This window comes from Sarcophilus harrisii, chromosome 2 (genome assembly GCF_902635505.1).
Source record: "Sarcophilus harrisii chromosome 2, mSarHar1.11, whole genome shotgun sequence".
NCBI lineage: Eukaryota > Metazoa > Chordata > Mammalia > Dasyuromorphia > Dasyuridae > Sarcophilus > Sarcophilus harrisii.
The window spans coordinates 329,470,267-329,488,489 of NC_045427.1; the positions used below are offsets into that span (position 1 = coordinate 329,470,267).

The following is an 18,223-nucleotide window of genomic DNA, read 5'->3' on the forward strand; positions in this document are numbered from 1 at the left end:
CAATATTATAAGATTGTCAACTTTGAATGACTTAGCTATTCTTGGCCATACAATGATTAAAGACAACTCTGAAGGACTCATGATGCTATCTATACCTAGAGAAAGAACTGATGAAGTTTGAATAAAAACAGCTTTTTGTTTTTCAAAATATATGCAAAGATAATTTTTAATATTCACCCTTGCAAAACCTTGTGTTCCAAATTTTCTCCCTCCCATCTCATCCTCCCATAGACAGCAAGTAATCCACTATAGGTTAAACATGTGCAATTTGAAGCATACTTTTTAAACTTACTTTATTTTTTTTTTTTTAGTTTTTTCCTTTTTTGGGGGGGGAGTGGGTGTCTATCTTTTCATTGATAACATCTCTATTATGGAAATATTCTTCATGACTACACATATGTTACCCATATGTAATTGCTTGCCTTCTTAATGAGGGAATGTGAGAAATAAGGAAGGGAGAGAATTTGTAACTCGAAAAATTTTAAAACAAATGTTAAAAATTGTTTTTACATGAAATTGGGAAAAAATAAAATACTAATAAGGAATAAAGAAGAATGGCGAGAGAAGTTATCTAACTTATCAGAGTTATCAAGTACTTAGCCACACCACAGTCTGAAAAAACACTCCAGAGTGGGGCCCAAACCAGATTTTTTTTTCTTGTTATTGGGAAATATTTAACAAAATTAAAACACAATAATAAGAAATTGTAATTTTCAAAAGAAAAAAGACCTGTGGGCTGATTGGTTGTTCTGAAGGTTTTAAAATCAGAAAGGTAGTCTTGGGGAAATGGAGGTAGGTGTTAAAAGGGAGGATAACACTAGAGAGGGAGGGGTTCTTCCCAAACAAAACAAACTTCCTGCTATTAAAAGGGAAATTAAAGGACTCAATTGGGTAATGGCTGAATAAATTGTGGTACATGAATTCATTTGATTATAAGTGTACCAGAAGATGATTTGAGATGAAAAAGATAATTTTAGAAAATCATTGGGAGATGATTGAGGCCAGTTTCAATGATCTTTGATGAAGAGAGCCATTTACACCCAGAGAGAGAATTGTGGGAACTGAGTGTGGATCATAACATAGGATTCTCACTCTTTTTGTTGTTTTTTTTTTTGCATTTTGTTTTATTATTCATTTTTGATCTATTTTTTTTTCTTGTGCTGCAAGACAATTGTATAAATGTTCACATATGTTGGATTTAACATGTGTAACATATATTGGATTGCTCGCCATCTAGGGGAAGTCTTGGAGGGAAGGAGAGGAAAATTTGGAACACGAGGCTATGCAAGGCTCAGTGTTGAAAAATTATCCGTGCATACGTTTTGAAATGAAAAAGCTTTAATTAAAAAAAAAAAAGAGAAAATCATTAGAAGTAGTAACTGAGGCAAGAGTGAAATGAGCAGAGCCAGAAATTTTTTTTTTACACTAACAGCACTATAAAGGAAGACAACTTTGAAAAACTTGAGCTTTCTGATCAAAGCAAAGGCCAACCATAACTCCAGAAAAACTATAATGAAACATGTTGAAAATTTTCTGACAGAAATGAAAAATTCAAAATGCAGAAGGAAACATGTTTTTGTATGGTGCCAGCCATGTGCATTTATTTTTGCTTGATTATGCACCTTTGTTACAAGATTTGTTTGCTGGCTTTTTCCCTTTTTAATGGTAGAGGGATGGGAGAACAGGTAATAGTTATATGGATGGAATATAGAGCTAGCATTTGTATAGTTATTATTATTTGCCAGTCACTATGCTAAGCACCTTATAAATATCTTTCCCTTTCACAGATTAATTTTTCATATTTTCACTGATAAAATCATATCAGTTTCTGATTTTAACCCATTTGATTGGGTGGAGGACTTTGTTGGCAGGAATTTTCTATTTGGGTCTTTAGCAATTACCGCATTTCCAAGAACAATTGCCAGGCTGTCTCTCCAGAGGTTGCTCTTCAGAGTAGTAAATGAAGGCACTGGGTCAATAGTACTGCTCTTGCCAAGTTCTTGGATTCAGGACTTTAAATCATCTCTATTGGGCTCTGAAAGGAGATGAGTGATTCACACTGCCACTTATTTGTTGCTTCCCATTTCTCTTAAGATGCCTTTCCCCGCCCCCCCCCCCAGCTTAACCCAGAGGAATGTGGGGTACATTGTGGGAATCTTGTCTCTTTTTCAAGGTGCCTTGCTGTTTTAGCTAGGCTGACTTCCCTCCCCTATGGGTGGCAAGTGGTTGGCACTAGGTAGAGAAAGCTGGCCCCTTCTCTAAAAGACTGGCTTTCCTGGATGATGGGTATAAGGCTTGCTCTGGAAACAGGACTGATTGTCTGGCAGGTGATGCCATACCCTGAGCTCCTCTGCTTCATATGACTATTAGTGTCCACAGTTGTTGCTAATGGTTATGAAAACGTGGGCCTCCTCTCCTCAAAATAATTTTTCCTTTAATGATAGTTGCAGGTCTGGTATTTTGGGGTGTACATCTTTTCCCACAGCTCTTGGGTTTAAGATTCTGGGCTGTCTCCATTGCGATTTAAGGGGAAATGATGGTGGAGATGGTGATGGGTGGTTTGATTTGCCTGGCAGGTTTTGCCTCCTATCTCTTCTTCAGAGTACCTTGGCATTTCAGTTTGACCCAAAAGAGACTAAGATATATTGTGGGGAATAGACTGAAAAGGTAGGAAAAGGCAAAATCATGTAGTTTTAAAAGCCTGAAGATTTTATATTTAATTCCAGAGATGATAAGAAAGCATGTGAATTTATTAAATATAGGAGTATGAGGAAGGGAAGAATGACCTGACCATATATAATTGTTGAATATTAATGTTTGATTGCCTGTGATACTTTTCAAGTCTGATTGAGTCCCATAAAGTCCCAAACTGGGATTTTATGTTAGGCCCATTCTTGCACACTTCTGGGAAGGGAATGTTGGGGCTTTGTTTGGTTTTGCTCTCTGGACTCCTGCTCCTGCTTAGAGAGGGTCCTCCTTAGATTTAGACCTTCTAAACACCAAATAAAATGGGAATTTCCATGTATGCAAAATATAAATACAGGAAACTTCAGGTGTCTATTATGTATATCTTGCTTTTTAAAAAAAATTCAGGGGCATCTAGGTAGCGCAGTGGGTAGAGCACCAGACCTGAAGGCAGAGGACCCGAGTTCAAATCTACCCTCAAATACTTAACACTTCTTTGCCATGTGATCCTGGGCAAATCACTTAATCCCAATTGCCTCAGGAAAAAAAAAATCATTTAAGTTAGTCTCATAGAGTTCAAGATATCCTTTTGGCTTCTGATATTTCTTCCTTTGCCCCTCCCTATCTCTCTAATTTTTTTTTCTTTGCTATAAAATTTTCCTTCTCATCCTCTACTCATCAAATGAGAGTGAAAAGTGGGAGACACAAGTCATTGTGAATATTAATAGTTAACAATAACTACATTGATCAGATCTGAAAATATCTTATTGTGCTTCAGTCCAAATTATTACATTAAACAGACTCTTAAGTCTTTCAAAATTGTTTTAGTACAAGTTGTTCCATTCACTTTGCACTGCAACAATTTATATAGGTCTTCCCCAGCTTTTCTTTTTCTTTTTTTTTAAACCTAACTATTCCTTTTATTTATTTATTATTATTATTATAGCTTTTTATTTACAAAACATATGCATGGGTAATTTTTTAACATTGACCCTTGCAAAACCTTATATTCCAACTTTTCCCCTCCTTCCCCCTCCCCCCTCCCCTAGATGGCAGGTAGTTAAATACATGTTAAATATCTTAAAGTATATGTTAAATACAATATATGTACACATATTTATACAGTTATCTTGCTGCACAAGGAAAATCAGATGTACAAAGAAAGTAAAACGTGAGAAGGAAAATAAAAATGCAAGCAAACAATAATAATGAGTGGAAATGCTATGTTGTGATCTATACTCATTTTCCTGTAATTCTCTCTCTGGGTATAGCTGATTTTCTTCATTACTGAACAAGTGGAATTGGTTTGAATCATCTCATTGTTGAAGAGAGCCACGTCCATCAGAATTGATCAACATATAGTATTTTGTTGAAATCTATGATTTCATTTCACTTAGCATCAGTTCATGTAAGTCTCTCCAGGCCTCTCTGAAAGTATCCTGCTGGAAATTATCCTACAGAAAAATAATATTCCATAACATTCATATACCACAATTTATTCAGCCATTCTCCAACTGATGGGCATCTACTCAGCTTCCAGTTTCTACCCCCGCAAAAAGGGCTGCCACAAACATGCCAAAAAGGGACATGTGGGTCCCTTTCTCTTCTTTTTTAAGATCTCTTTGGGATATAAGCCCAGCAATAACTTACTGCTGGATCAAAGGGTATGCATAGTTTGATAACTTTTTGAGCATAGTTCCAAATTGCTCTCCAGAATTTTTGGATTCGTTCACAACTCCATCAACAATGTTTCAGTGTCCCAGTTTTCCCACATCCCCTCCAACATTTGTCATTATCTTTTCCTGTCATCTTAGCCAATCTAAGTAGTGTGTAGTGTTATCTCAAAGTTGTCTTAATTTGTATTTCTCTGATCAATAATGATTTAAAGCACCTTTTCATATGACAATAAATAACTATTTATATAACTATATATATATATATATATATATATATATATATATATATATATTCATTTTCTTTGTCTGAAAATTGTCTGTTCATATCCTTTGACCATTTATCAATTGGAGAATGGCTTGATTTCTTATGAATTTGAGTCAGTTCTCTATATATTTTGGAAATGAGACCTTTATCGCAACTTTTGACTGAAAAAATGTTTTCTCAGTTTATTGCTTTCCTTCTAATCTTGCCTGCACGTTTTATTTGTACAAAAACTTTTTAACTTAATATAATCAAGATTTTCTATTTTGTGATCAATAATTTCTAGTTCTTTTTTGGTCACAAATTCCTTCTTCCTCCATAGGTCTGAGGTAAACTATCCTATGTTCTTCTCATTTATTTATAATCTCATTCTTTATGTCTAGATCATGAACTTATTTCAACCCTATCTTGATGTATGATGCTAAGTGTGGGTCAATGCTTAGTTTGTAGCATACTAGTTTCCAATTTTCTCAGTAGTTTTTGTCAAATAGTGAACCTATTTGACAATAGGTTCCCCAGCTTTTCTAAAACCATGTTTCATTTTTTTTAAAATAATGCAGTAATAGTCTATTATATATATACTATATTTTAATTTACTTAGCCATTTTCCAGTATAAAATGAGCCACTCTCAAATTTTCTTGTCCATTTGGATCCTTTTCCTCTTTCTTTGATCTTCTTGGACTATGGACCCTGGTCATGGTTCTGGTTTAAATTAGGAGTTTAATCTTGGAAAAACATGAACTTTCGCAAAGTGAAATGAATGGAATCAAGAGAACAATTTATATAGTAACAGCAATATTGTATGATGATCAACTATGAATGACTTAGGTATTCTCAGCAATATAGTGACCAAGACAGTTGTGAAAGATTTATGATGAGATGAATACAGAGGGGCTTGGAGAGACTTACATGAACTGATGCTAAGTGAAATGAGCAGAACCAAGAGATTATATACTTCAACAACGATACTGTATGAGGATGTATTCTGATGGAAGTGGATTTCTTCAACAAAGAGAAGATCTAATTCAGTTCCAATTGATTAATGATGGACAGAATCAGCTACACCCAAAGAAAGAACACTGGGAAATGAATGTAAACTGTTTGCATTTTGGTTTTTCTTCCCAGGTTATTTTTACCTTCTGAATCCAATTCTTCCTGTGCAACAAGAGAACTGTTTGGTTCTGCACACATATATTTTATCTAGGATATACTGTGACATATTTAACATACTGCTTGCCATCTAGGGAAGGAAGTGGAGGGAGGGAGGGGAAAAATCAGAACAGAAGTGAGCACAAAGGATAATGTAAAAAATTACCCAGGCATGGATTCTGTCAATAAAAAGATAATTATTAAAAAAAAAAAAAAGATGTATGATGTTATTCATCTCCAGAGAAAGAATTAATGGAACCTGAATGCAGATTGAAGCATATTTTTTTCTTTACTTTGTTTTTCTTTTGCAACATGACTAACATGGAAATTCTGCATGCCTACACACATATAACCTATATCAAATTGTTTGCCTCCTAAGAAGTAGAAGGTAGACAAAGAATTTGGAAGTCAAAAATTTTCAAAAACTAATGTTAAAAAATGTTATACATGTAACTGTGAGAACATATTAAAGGAGAGCTTAATGATCTTTGGATATAGTTATAATGTGTTTCCCAGAATGACTGGATCATTTTGTAGCTCTGCCAGCAAGGCATTGATATACTTGTATCTCTGCTGCTGCATTCTTTGGGTTTTAAGTATGATATTCTTCAAAAATCCTAGAAGCTATTCAGTACTTTCTTTTTTTTTAATTGAAGCTTTTTATTAATTTTTCCAACATTGCCCCTTGCTCCCATCCCCGCCCCAGATGGCAGGTATTCCAATACATGTTAAATATGTTGAAATACATATTAGCTCCAATATATATACATATTTACACAATTATCTTGTTTCACAAGAAAAATCAGATTAAGAAGGAAGAAAAAGACCGAGAGAAAAAAACAATGGGAGCAAATAAAGTTTGGGAGAGTGCTATGTTGTGTTCCACACTGTTCTCATGATTCTCTCTTGGGGTGTAGATAGCTCTCTTTGTTCCTGCACAAGTGGAACTGGTTTGAATCATCTCAGTATTGAAGAGAGCCACTTCCATCAGAATTGACCATTGTATAGTCTTGTTTTGCCATGTATAATGATCTCCTGGTTCATGTCACTTAGCATCAGTTCATGTAGGTCTCTTCAAGCCTCTCTAAAATCATCCCGCTGGTTGTTTCTTACAGAACAATAGTATCCCATAGTATTCATATACCATAATTTATTCAGCCATTCTCCCAATTGATGGCGATCCACTCACTTTTTAGTTTCTTGCCACTACCAAGAGGGCTGCCACAAACATTTTTGCACACCTGAGTCTCTTTCCCTTCTTTAGGATCTCTTTGGGATATAATCCCAGTAGAAAACACTACTGGATCCAAAGGTATGCACAGTTTGATAACTTTTTGAGCATAGTTCCAAATTGCTCTCCAGAATGGTTGGATTCGTTCACAGTTCCACCAACAATGTATCAGTGTCCCAATTTTCCCACATCCCCTCTAACATTCATCATTATCTCTTCCTCTCATCTTAGCCAATCTGATGTGTGTAGTGGTATTTCAGAGTTGTCTTAATTTGTATTTCTCTGATCAGTAATGATTTCAGTACTTTCATCTTACCCTAATATAAGTATAGGCCTGATACCTGCTACTCTTTGATCTTCAGCCTTTCAGATTTCCATTCCTGCCTTTAGCCTGGGTGATCTAATTGCTTGCTTGAAATTGCAGGCTTGGAATTCTAGTAGACTGTTGGCCCTAGCCTCTTCAGTTAGGTGGAGCTAGCTTAAATTCTTAACACTCAGTTTTAGTCGGATTTGTATGCCAAACTGTTTGCAAACATATTATAGATAGATTTAGCACTGTGTAAAGTCTTAGGCCAGACATACTTCTTACCCCCAACCCCCTCCTATCTATTAGTCCAGGCTGATATGAGAGATACAGGTACTAGCTGGGTCCTATTCTGCTGCTTGTTAGGTATTCATCCTCAGTTACCTTTAGAGCTCAGATATATAATTCTTTTTTGCCATAATAAATAGCTGCAGGTCCTAGTGCAGTCTCTGTGCTAGAAGAATCTTTTTATATCTTCCTGAATGGGCCAACCAGCCCAGTGGTTGCAGGCCTCTAACTGTCCGACCCTCTTTGCTGATGTGGGCAGGAAAAAAATGACACTGTAGTTTCTCTTTGGATTTCTTAGTTACTACTTCATCTGGTTTGCTTCTTTTGATTTTCGTTGGAGAAGTCAGGGAGAGAGTGGTTAGTTTGTATTGTTTCTTCTTTTTCACTATCTTTGCCAGTTTCTGCTCTTGAAACATTTTTTTAAAAAGTATGTTTTTAAAAGGCTCAATATTGAACAAGAGTGGAAAAGGAGACCGAATTTTTCCAAGGAAATTGCAAAGCTGTTTTGTTGACCCCTAAGATTTTCCTGAACAAAGCCTTCTTTTAAAAACCTTTCTACTAATGTTGCTCTATGGTCTTAAGACAATGTTCTTGACTGCAAAGTATGATCTATAGAGACCAGTGAAGAGATGCTTGGTGTTTATGAATAGTATATAACCATTGAGAATATTTGAAAAACATGCATAAAAGATGTCATCAGGGAAAGGCCAGAGAGATGACAGGTATAGATAGCCAGTGTAACAGGATAGCATATTATATGCATTCCTTAGGGTAAACTTATGGAAGGATATGGATAAGGTATACAAGCAGCCAGAAATGCATTGAAAACTACATTGTGGGAAGGAAGTGATGAGATTTATTGAGTATGGTCACTGAGGTCCCTTTCAACTTTGATTGTAGAAGTATTTCTTCCCTATTGTACAGGGAAAATGTCAGGTTTAAAAAACCTGATGTTTCTAAATTAGTTTCCTTATCTGTCCTATCTTTTTTTGGAAAGATAACTAATATTCAGATTTTTTATTTCCTATCAGGACGAAGAAAAATACTGAAGGTGATGTTCCTCCTTCTATGTCAGGGAGTTGTGCTGTTTGTGTAGATAGGGTGCTATACTTATTTGGAGGACATCATTCGAGAGGCAATACTAACAAGGTTAGTAATTTCAAGAAAATAAAAATTCTCTTTTCCTACTTTTAGAAGCAGTAAGTTTGTGGACACCAGTTTTTTTAGGTTGTTCAAGTAAAGTTAAAGGATTTATTTGTCTACCATTTTTTTTTAAGTTGACCAAACATGATTATCTTTAGTATTTTGGCTGCAAAAATTTATACTTTCAGCCTTAAAAAACAAACAAACAAACAAATAAATATTTGTGTATTATCTACTGGCTAAACTAAAATTTCTTTTGGAGGCAGTTTTGTTCCTTATAATTCAATGTTAGTGTACTATTTTTATAATAGAGCATTATAATACATTGGATGTAAATAACTGTCTAATTTACAAAACATTTTCTACACACTTCCTCTGCTGTGAGGGAGTAGTAACATGCTTTTTTGACATAATTTGGGAGAAAAAAGAAACTAGCTTTGCCAAGGTCAGTGAAAGGAAGTAGTAGTAGGTTGGATAGGATGAGAAGGTTACAGAATTTAAATGAGATAAAGTGGGAAATAGCTGTAGATATCGGGGGGAAAAGTTTGCAGTTGGAGTGACAGACTTTTGGTAATCTGTATTAAAATACCTAGCTATATTCTCTGTTGCAAATCTCAGACTAATAATATTGCTCTATAATTATGTCCAGTCTCTGTACCCTTATTTTAGTTGCCTAAATAAAAAGATTTTTTTTTTTTTTCCTCTAGTTCTACATGCTGGATTCAAGGTCTACAGACAAAGTGTTACAGTGGGTGAGAGTTGATTGTCAAGGAATGCCGCCATCATCAAAGGACAAACTTGGTGTCTGGGTATATAAAAACAAGTGAGTTAGGAGCATTAGTGAATTGTTTACATATAAAACTATAAATCCTCTTAAAATTTATAATGTGTCCTTTATCAACAATGATAGTAACTGAATGTAATAAGTGTCTAACCCTTAAAAACCTAAAATTTAACATTCTCATCTGAGTGAAATATTAAAAAGATGCCTTATCAATGCAAGAAAATGAATCATTAGTGAATAAGCTAGAAGGTATTGTTCATAAAATATCTTATTTTTATATTACAGGCTAATATTTTTTGGAGGTTATGGGTATTTACCTGAAGATAAACAACTGGGAACTTTTGAGTTTGATGAAACATCTTTTTGGGTAAATGATTTTTAAAATATTTCGATTCAGTATTAATAACTGATTGTTGATTCAGACTGAATTATTGATGACATCACCCTTTCCTTCTTTCCATTTTTAGTATATCTTGTTAATCAAACTGTAATTATATGAAGTCAATACTGGAGTACAAAAAAAGGCAAAAAATAATCCCTTTAAAGAGCTCATAGTGTGCAATTTAGTGTGGATAAGCATGTGGCAATCAAAAGTTAGGAAGTAATTGAATATGGCCAAAAGCAGTTAAATTTTAATTTTTATCTTATTTAGAACTCAAGTCATCCCAGAGGATGGAATGATCATGTACATGTTTTGGACACTGAAACTTTTACCTGGAGGCAGCCTATAACTATAGTAAGTTGCTTCAGAACACTAGTTTTTTTTTTTTTTTTTTTAATCACAATTTTTGAGAAAGTACAAGGAAACAGATTGAAGAAAGATTTCCCCCTTCCCCTCATTTTTTGGTTATATGATATAATCTGGTTTTGTAGTTGTTAAGAGAGTAATTGATGTGGCTGATTTCTACAGATTTGGTGTTATCTTTCCTGTATAGGATGTAAAAACCAATAGGTTGGATAGGATGAGAAAGTTCCAGAGTTTAAATGAGATAAAGTGGAAAATAGCTGTAGATATCGAAGAAAAAGTTTGCAATTGGAGTGACAGACTTTTGGTAATCTGCATTCAAATACCTAGCTATATTCTCTGTTGCAAATCATAGACTAGTAATATTGCTCTATAATTATGTCCAATCTCTTTACCCTCATTTTAGTACAGGAAGTTAAGCTATATAGCTTCCTCTCCAGGCAGTACTTTGAAAATGAATTCATTTGTTTTATAATTCTTCTGTAATCTATTTTTTGTATTTAGAAAAAAAAATCTTTTAAGAATTCTTTCTTCATTAGTTCAGTAAAACAAATAATAAATTGAGATGAATAAATGCCAGTTTATAGTACAGATTGAATTTTTATTTAGACAGTTGATCTAGTCTTCTTCACTTTAGTACTGCTACTGTTTTTATTTACTCAGCTTGAGATATGGTTCTATTAACAGTATTCCCATTCTCAGAAACAACCATTTTCCATAGTCAGCTTAGTTTTATATTAAAAAGTTTGTTAACAAAGCTTTCCTGTGTGATGTTTTTTGTAGGGTAAATCTCCTTCTCCTAGAGCTGCCCATGCCTGTGCTACTGTTGGAAACAAAGGCTTTGTATTTGGAGGCAGATACCGGGTGAGTATATCTTTTTCTAAATTTTGGTTTGCTTTTGGATTATTTAGAATAACTTTTTTTCCCCCTCCCTTACTTAGGACTCCAGGATGAATGATCTTCATTATCTTAATCTGGACACATGGGAATGGAATGAATTGTAGGTAACATATAACAAAAATCTTTCTAAGTAAAAAATAATTTCAGTGTAGATGTTTTATTTTTTTATAATGTTATCATAATCATTTATTGAGGCAAACAGAATTTCTAGCTAGACTTTCTGTTTTAAAGACACCTTTTATGATTACTAACTAAAAATTTGCTAGTGCTAATTCATGCCAATTTGTAACTTAATTAAAGGGAAGTCGGGAAAAAATTAGGACACTTTTATTATTGCAGTGATTATAACTGTTTTTTACTTTTTCAGAATTCCACAAGGTCTCTGCCCAGTTGGTCGTTCTTGGCATTCTTTAACACCAGTTTCTCCAGATCATCTTTTTCTCTTTGGCGGGTTTACCACTGACAAACAACCACTAAGTAAGTTCGTTTGATGTTTTTGAGCAGAATGTATGCCCTAATTTTCCACAGGAAAAGAGTATGCAAACAAATGTAATTTAATTAAATATGTTGCTCTAGAAAATTCAGAGAGTTATTTATAAATAGGAGTCTCTGCCTCTGTGTGTTTGATAGGTTGCAATTAATTTTCCTATCCATATTTTTTTTGTCTAATTTTCAGAGGGTGTCAGTTTTGCAAAGGATGGATGGGATTTGGTTAATTATTCATTCCAATGAAGAGGAAAAAAGTACAGCTTACAACAAAATGATATGGCTTAAGGGTCTTTTTATTCCTTTGGCTTTATGTTATTAGGTGATGCCTGGACTTATTGGATCAATAAGAATGAATGGATGCAGTTTAAACACAGCTATGCTGAAAAACCAAGGTATAAACAAACAGGAAAACACTAAAAGACAACTCAAATTTCAACTGGGATCATCTCAAGTTGGTGATATGCTCATAAGAAATAGGGAAGTTGGGAGGAAGGAGAAAATGTTTTGAGTTGGAAAGGCCAACAGAATCAGGTATAAGTGCTGAATAACCATTTTAAGAACAGATTTTTAAGAAATTAGGGCTGGATATATAAGGTCTAGGATACAAGTAGAAACAATTTCATCAGTTAAATCACTAAAGAAGAGAATAGAAATGACAAGAAGGTTCAAGATAAAGCCATGGAAGGAAACCATTGCCCATCTGTAATTTCTTAAAAAAAACTGGTGAAGCAAATTGAATAAAGGGGGTGGGTGGTACAGTGAATAGAGGCCTGGCCCCGTAGATAAGAGTTCAAACGTGGCCGGAGACAGTTGCACCATGTGCAAGTTAATTTTGACTTCCTCCCAAAAAAAGCTAAAGAAAGAAAATTGAGTAAGGGTTAGATAGGAAAATTCAAGACAAACAATAAAGTAAGGAAAGAGAGACAGTAGCTAGGAAGGAGAGATGGTTAGCAGTACCTAGAATTGTAGAGAGACTAAGTAAAATTAGAATTGAGATAAAGCCATCAAACTTAACCTTAAAATTAAGGTAGTAACATTTGAGATAGTTACAGTGATTATATCAGTTGGGAAATGAAAAGGAAGAGAAATGTAGAAATGTATTTCCTACTGGTTGAGGAAATATCAGAGTAAATGACATTATTGAACTGGAAAAAGTTCAGTAAGCAGATATTAAACAGATCTGTTAGGATTTTTCTAGCTCATCATTCAATTACTAAGTACTTTCTTTGTCCCTTATGCAAAGGAGTAGGTACTAGGGATTCAAGGCCATTGTGGAATCCCCTATTTATAGAAGTAGGGGGTCAGACAGTGTTTCTAATTTTGCTCCTTTATATACAGAGGAAATCAATGCTAAAATTCAGATAATTTTAAAGGCACTCACAGATTGATTTTCATATTCTTAAAGAGAGGAACATCCCAAAAGAATATAAAGATCAGAGTATTATTATGCCAAAAAAGACAGTGGAGAAATACATCAATACCAGCCTATATACCTCTATTTGCTCATGTCTATTAGTTGTTTTTATTGGTTTTCAAGTTCTTTGCTGATTATAAAACATTTTAAGCAGATGACCTTTGTCCAAGTTCTCTTGAGTTTTAAAATCTATGGTCTAAATTCAGCCTTATCTCTTCCAAAATGGTGCCATTCATACATATGTTGAGTAGAAGATTCCTTGGTAGATGAAATCAATGGTAACTTTAATGACCATGTATACTTCAAAGAAGTCACTATCATGGATGATAGATATCCTGTATAAAATTCAAATGGAACCAGATTTGCAAGACACTAGGAAAAAATATTTTTACCACCCTTAATTAGATGGGTTGTTTTTTGACATGGAGTCTGTCATCTCTGTAATTTTTTTTTCTTCCTTTTCCTGTGTGGAATTCTTTCACTCTAATCTTTTGACAAGTGTAACATTTCTCGTCATTCATTTGAAATGCTTTTTTCCTCAATGAAATCTTACCTTCCATTCTTTTCAGGAATTCTTTGTTGCCAAACCTTCAGTATTCCAAAGGGCTCTCTGCCATTTAGTTAAAGCATAGTGCCTTGTACTGGGAATATATACAGAGGCAAAAGGCAGACCATACCCTCAATAAGCTCATAGTTTTAGGGGGAGCAGCTTGCAAACAATTAGATATAAACTAGACATAGACAGGACAAATAAGAAATAATTGAGAGAAAAGGCACTATAACTGAGAGGTTTTCTGTAAACCTAGGATTATACCCAAGACTCTGAAAGCAGAGATGAGGAGAGAGAGAGCATTCTAGGCCATGCATAGCTAGTCAAAATTGCAAAAGCTGAGAGATTCTGAAAATGGAAAGTAGGTCAGTATTATCTGATGCCAGCTAGGTTTTTTCAAAGTGATCACTTTTTTTCTTCCTCCTCAAAGTTGCTTAACAACAGAAAATTCACTTTTTATATAAACTTACTACTTTAAAAAGGTGAGATTTTGAAATGTAATTTTTTCATAAATCTGTCTCATAATTTATGAGCATTAAGCACTGTATTTTGAATAGAGAAATTAAATCCATAAATTGCCCACATATAATAAATCATACAGGGTCAGGTGGGTTTTGAACTGCAGTTCACTATTTTTTTTTTCCTGCCTCATTTGCCTAGATAAGGAATGATGATATAATTCAAAATTTCAAAAACTAATAGGAAAGATTCTAATTAAGACTAATAAATGCTATCTTAATTAGACATTATTCTTTTGAAAGATTTTTGTTTTTTGAAAGATTTTTCTAAAACTTCAAATGTCATTCACAAATCATTCTATTCCCATGTTTAAAGATTAAAATTAAAAGATTAAAATTAAAGATTAAAGATTAAGATAATGGACAATTGGAAACTGATCTCACCTCATTTTAATTTAATGAACAATTCTTAGATATTGTGAGATACCGGGTTTACAGTGACAAAGACAAAACTGTCTCCCTTGAGCTTATAAGACACCAAAAAGTATTATAGCAATTTGAAGGGAGAGGTTACTTAGGAGGTGTGACACCTGAACTGAATCTTGAAACTAGAAAAAGTAAGGTACTGTATTCTAGTTATAAGAGATAGTTTAAAGAGATGTAATGTGACAGTGAACATAAAGTCCAGTTTGTCTGGAAAATAGAATGGGTGATATGAAGCATATATAAGGATAGATAGGAACTTTTGTTGATGACCTTTATACATTAGGCTAAGAACTCTTTGTGGTACATTTTTCTACAAAAGACTAACATGAATTGTACTTTGCCTTAAGATTGACTGCTGTGTGGAGGATCTATCCATCATATTCCATCTCTGAAAGGAGATTATTGTAATAGTATAGAAACAGTTGAAGAGAGAGATGTAGAGAGAGATGTAGAAAGAGAACTGCCAAGAATTGGTAACTGGAATCATATTTCAGACAGATAACCTGAATGGGATCCATGTTTAGTATCTTAGTTGAAATTCTTTATGTATGTGAATAATATATATTACATATGCTAACCAGATGGATCCCATTCAGGGTATCTCTGACATCAAAAGGAGAAGTGGGAAAATTGGTCCCCTAATTATATATATGATAGAAATGTGTATTTTTATAATGAAACAGTTTTTTTAAAATTTATCCTCCTATTTTGATGTGATAAGAATATAGCTATGGGGAGGGGGAAGCTTGCTTCTTCACTTTCCTTATTCTCAACAGTATAATGGGGAAGAGATGGAAAGACTATTTTTTTGAAGGGAAGGTATTTTTTTTAACTTGAAATGTTTTGTTCTTTGCAGATTATGGCATACAGCTTGTGCAAGTGATGAGGGAGAAGTGATTGTTTTTGGTGGATGTGCTAACAACTTGCTTGCTCAGCACAAAGCAGTATGTATGGTTTTCTTTTTTCTCCTTTTTTTTAGTTTTATTTTTTCAAGATGATTTTTTAATTTTCAATTCAGTGACTAAAACATATATATATATATATATATAAGGAGTAGGTACTAGGGATTCAAGGCCATTGTGGAATCCCCTATTTATAGAAGTAGGGGGTCAGACAGTGTTTCTAATTTTTATATATATATATATATATATATATATATATATATGTAAATACATATATATTTTTTAATCTCTTTTAGGCTCACAGTAATGAAATACTTGTGTTTTCAGTACAACCAAAATCGCTTGTAAGGTAAGCTGAGGGAAAAAATGGAATTTTTAATTGGTTCATTTCTCGTAAATAATATTTGAGAAAATAAGTTGGGCACTTGAGAGACAATGTCAACAAGCAGCATCACTTATATATACAGTTTTCCTACCTCCTTAAATTTTTTTTCTTGTAATTTATTACAATTCAGTGTGCTTTAACAACAATATCTTTTTTTTCTTCTTTTCAGATTAAGCCTAGAAGCTGTCATTTGCTTTAAAGACTTATTAGCCAGCTCATGGAACTGCCTTCCAAAGCACTTACTTCACAGTGTGAATCAGAGGTTTGGTAGTAACAATACATCTGGATCATAAGACTCTCTACCGGTCATGCCTCCAATAAATCTTGCATGGACAAGCAAAATTCTAAAAGGTGTAATTAATTTCCAAAAGTGTGGCATCATTTGTAAGCTGTGTTGTTGTTAGCTTTTTTGGCTTAAATTTGCATGTGAATGGCCTAGAGAACCTATTTTTGTGTCTGAAGATATTTGCAATAAATGTATTTAATGCAAATGATTTTCTTCTATTAGAGCAAAAAGAAATAAACATACTGGACAGAAAGTCCAAGAATGGCTATCACATATTCTTATTTAATACTCTTAATTTAGGGCACAAACTTTATAGAATCATCTCACAATATTAGGGAAGCTTACAACTAGACAACAGATAAAATTAGTTTAATTGAAATTTAACTTTCAAGGTCATGGGATTTTGACATCATTCATAAATGAAGAAGGGAAATGATAGAATACCCAGTTAATACATAATCATATCATAATCTCTCCTGAGAGAGTTTAAATGTCAACTGCTTCTCAGGTATGATTTTAAGAACTGAGTATACTAATCATCTTCTGGCCTGAACAAAAGAATCCTGAAAGGTTGGAAATATATCTATCTAATTCTGAGAGAGGGGAGAATTTTACAATTTTAGTAATTGTAATTCCTTAGCTTTAGATACAACACTTTTTGCTTGATACAAACCAGTGGATGTGGGTAGCAGCATAGGATAAATTAGGGGGAGCAGGGCAGGTGAGGGCAGAAGGAACAATGAATCATAATCATTTTTATAAACAGATTCAACAGGAACTCCAGAAGTAACTGGGGAAGAAAAAATTGCATATGAATATTCTTGTTACAATACAAATCAACTAGTTATTAACATTAGGAGAAAAACCTTTCCAACAGGATCCAAAAACATTTGTTACAGGGTGATTTTAGTCTGCAGCATATGTACTATTTCAGTATTTCAACATGAAATGAAGGTTCACTTGTGACCTAAATTTCACACTGACTTAGGTGAATAGGTAGGTGTGTATGTATATAATATATATATAGTGTTGTACAAAATTTTATATAAACTTACAATTATGATAACTGTTTTTTTCCATTTGAAATGGAGAAAAAGTTCTTTTGTAGAATGCATAGTATGACCTATAACTAAGCCACTTTGAACATTTAAGTACCTTTCAAAATATATTATTTCATCTCAGTTATTTTTCTTCTTTGCATTAAGGAGATTGGGAGCAGATACTTTCACTTTTCCAGGAATATTTCTTGATAAATCAGTGTCCTAAAAATACAAACATATTGTATTTATACTTAAACTTTCAAGTTATATAGACATGAAACATATTTATAATCACTATTTTAATTCTGACTTGACTATCTCAATAAGAGGCAGAGCCTATAAGAGAGATCATCAAAGAAAACTCACCTTTACACTGCGAAATAAATCTTTTTCTCTTGCTGTTGCTTCTTTTGAATGCATGAAAGTATTCAAGGCAGTTTTAGCCGCTATAAGCAGAAAAGAAAAAAAAAAGTTGAACTGATTTCCATTCCATTCATTCATCATCATTTTTAAAAACTATAAGCATATAATTTTATATGCCATATGAAACTATAATAATTCTAAAAGAATTAGAGGACAAGAATACCTTTTCCTTTTTTTTGGACTCCAGGAGTAAGTTTCACTTTGTATCTTTAAAAAAGAAATTGCACATATCACTAAATTGTGAAGCAATTTATGAGACATACTTTTTTTTTGTTGTAAACTTGAGTAGCCTAATGGTGACTTACTTATAGTTGGTCATGGTGGTATAAGGGGCACATACTGGTATAGCAAAAAGCAAAACATCTTCAGAGTGGGGTTGTCCTGTTAAAGAATCCAGCAGGTTCTCCTAGAAAGCAAAAACTCTTTTGAAATAGGACTTTTACATTGGAAAATATAATAATGTCTATCTCCCTTAAATCATTTTTATGTTGTTAAATATAATTTAGGAGAGTGTAACCTAATTTGTTTTCTCCAAAGAGAACCAAGGAGGTACCTTACATCTTTATAAGGATGCTTATTTACTTTGTTTTACAGTAGCATCACAAATTTAGAACTGAAAGTG

The 18,223-nt window shown here is 33.6% G+C and overlaps 2 protein-coding genes across 6 annotated transcripts in view; one reads left to right on the forward strand and one right to left on the reverse strand.

Annotated features, from left to right (window-relative positions):
- Positions 1–16,406, forward strand: part of KLHDC2 (kelch domain containing 2) — a 36,120-nt gene extending 19,714 nt beyond the window's left edge. For all 3 annotated transcript variants that reach the window (XM_003756385.4, XM_031952821.1, XM_012549157.3), the window contains 11 exons: positions 8,628–8,745; positions 9,447–9,562; positions 9,809–9,890; positions 10,176–10,259; positions 11,052–11,132; positions 11,210–11,268; positions 11,536–11,645; positions 11,977–12,049; positions 15,422–15,509; positions 15,764–15,816; positions 16,022–16,406. In XM_003756385.4, the coding sequence (XP_003756433.1) occupies positions 8,628–8,745; positions 9,447–9,562; positions 9,809–9,890; positions 10,176–10,259; positions 11,052–11,132; positions 11,210–11,268; positions 11,536–11,645; positions 11,977–12,049; positions 15,422–15,509; positions 15,764–15,816; positions 16,022–16,145 (988 nt within the window). In that variant the 3' untranslated portion in view covers positions 16,146–16,406. The remainder of the gene's footprint in view (positions 1–8,627; positions 8,746–9,446; positions 9,563–9,808; positions 9,891–10,175; positions 10,260–11,051; positions 11,133–11,209; positions 11,269–11,535; positions 11,646–11,976; positions 12,050–15,421; positions 15,510–15,763; positions 15,817–16,021) is intronic.
- Positions 16,401–18,223, reverse strand: part of NEMF (nuclear export mediator factor) — a 74,789-nt gene continuing 72,966 nt past the window's right edge. For 2 of the 3 annotated variants that reach the window (XM_031952816.1, XM_031952818.1), the window contains exons 30-33: positions 17,907–18,007; positions 17,765–17,808; positions 17,545–17,624; positions 16,491–17,400 (exon numbers count right to left, since the gene is read on the reverse strand). In XM_031952816.1, coding sequence (XP_031808676.1) covers positions 17,317–17,400; positions 17,545–17,624; positions 17,765–17,808; positions 17,907–18,007 — 309 coding nt within the window. In that variant the 3' untranslated portion in view covers positions 16,491–17,316. Of the gene's footprint in view, positions 17,401–17,544; positions 17,625–17,764; positions 17,809–17,906; positions 18,008–18,223 lie in introns of all 3 variants that reach the window. The other variant, XM_031952817.1, reaches the window with a different exon arrangement.